Below are 1,207 nucleotides of genomic sequence, written 5' to 3'. Positions count from 1 at the left end.
GAATGGATGAACAGTCTGAATGTGTGGGGATTCCAAAGCCATTGCATGGCTCCGCGGCATGGCATCAACACAACTGGCCCATGTGCAAGCACCGAACTGGAGATCAAATCAGGCTCCCACCTGGTGACGAGCCGCCACTTTTGGCGGGTGCTGCCACCAACACTGCCACTTTCTAGCGGCTGTGCGCGTAGCTATCCGAGAGTTATCATCATTGTAAGCAACTTCCCTTCAGCAGCTATGGCCGACTGTAGCGTGCAGCAAAGCGTTTGGAGGCCTTTCGCGCTCAGGCGGACTTTCTGCCTGTCGGCGGGGGCAGTCTTCGTCGTATCAGTGGCTCTTCTCGCGGGTCTGTCCAAGTATGAGCCCGCCAAGGAGGCTGACATCGAGGGTGAGGCTTGGGGCAGAAACGTGATCTGAGCCGGCACTCCCGGAGTCACCCGGCTGCGACACGCGCACTCTGTTAGCGATACGCATGCTAATTCTGCCCGCACCTAGGCCGAGCTGGGGGTCTGCCTGGGCTGGGTAGGCACATTGGGACGTATCGCAGTGCCAGCTGGGCACAATATCCCGCCTGATCGCCGGCCGAGCACTCTAGTCACGCCGCCCAGCTGAAGCCCCACCGTGCAACGGCATGCTCGACCACTGGATCGCACAGGTGTCGTCCACCCCGCCCATGTAGCACAGTACTACTCATGGCTGCAAGACACCCTCTTCATGGTCTTGTGAGTGCCCAGGAGGCGTGCGCTGCAGCGTGACGCCCAGAGGCGCCCCCCATTCGAGCGTTCGCACGCACATGCCCCCTCTTCGCACGCGGCCTTCAGCCTCTGCACACCGCACATCGCTGTCAATGCGGCCAACGGTGCTCATGGTCCCTACTCACCCACCCCGACCCCGACCCCCGCAGCATCGGGTTTGGCTTCCTGATGACGTTCCTGCGGCGCTACGGCTTCTCTGCGGTCGGCCTCAACTTCTTCATGAGCGCGATCGCCATGGTCGAGGGTGAGCGTGCCGCTGGCGCCGCGGGGAGGTGGGGCAGGGAGGGTGGGGCAGCGGGTGCTGCGCCGCGTCCGGCCGCCTTCCCTCCGTCAACCTCCTGCCGCTGCGGCCGCCCTCACTCAGCGGGTGGCCAGCCCGCGCCGCCCCAACGCACATGGGTCGGATCCCGCCGCGCCTCTCAGACCAGGCCACCCCCTGATCGACTTTGCAC

General features: G+C 64.0%; 1 protein-coding gene across 1 annotated transcript; it reads left to right on the top strand.

Moving 5' to 3' along the window:
* Window positions 1–237: 237 nt before the first annotated feature.
* On the top strand, window positions 238–1,195 carry MNEG_14534 (Rh protein, CO2-responsive; the record flags this gene model as incomplete). The annotated part of the gene is made up of 4 exons (XM_014036993.1): window positions 238–388; window positions 656–722; window positions 905–999; window positions 1,179–1,195. 4 exons carry the CDS (start codon window positions 238–240, stop codon window positions 1,193–1,195), a joined length of 330 nt encoding a protein of 109 aa, XP_013892447.1.
* Window positions 1,196–1,207: the final 12 nt, after the last annotated feature.

This window comes from Monoraphidium neglectum, assembly GCF_000611645.1.
Source record: "Monoraphidium neglectum strain SAG 48.87 unplaced genomic scaffold scaffold04561, whole genome shotgun sequence".
Taxonomy (NCBI): domain Eukaryota; kingdom Viridiplantae; phylum Chlorophyta; class Chlorophyceae; order Sphaeropleales; family Selenastraceae; genus Monoraphidium; species Monoraphidium neglectum.
This window is presented reverse-complemented; position numbering and strand designations above follow the sequence as displayed.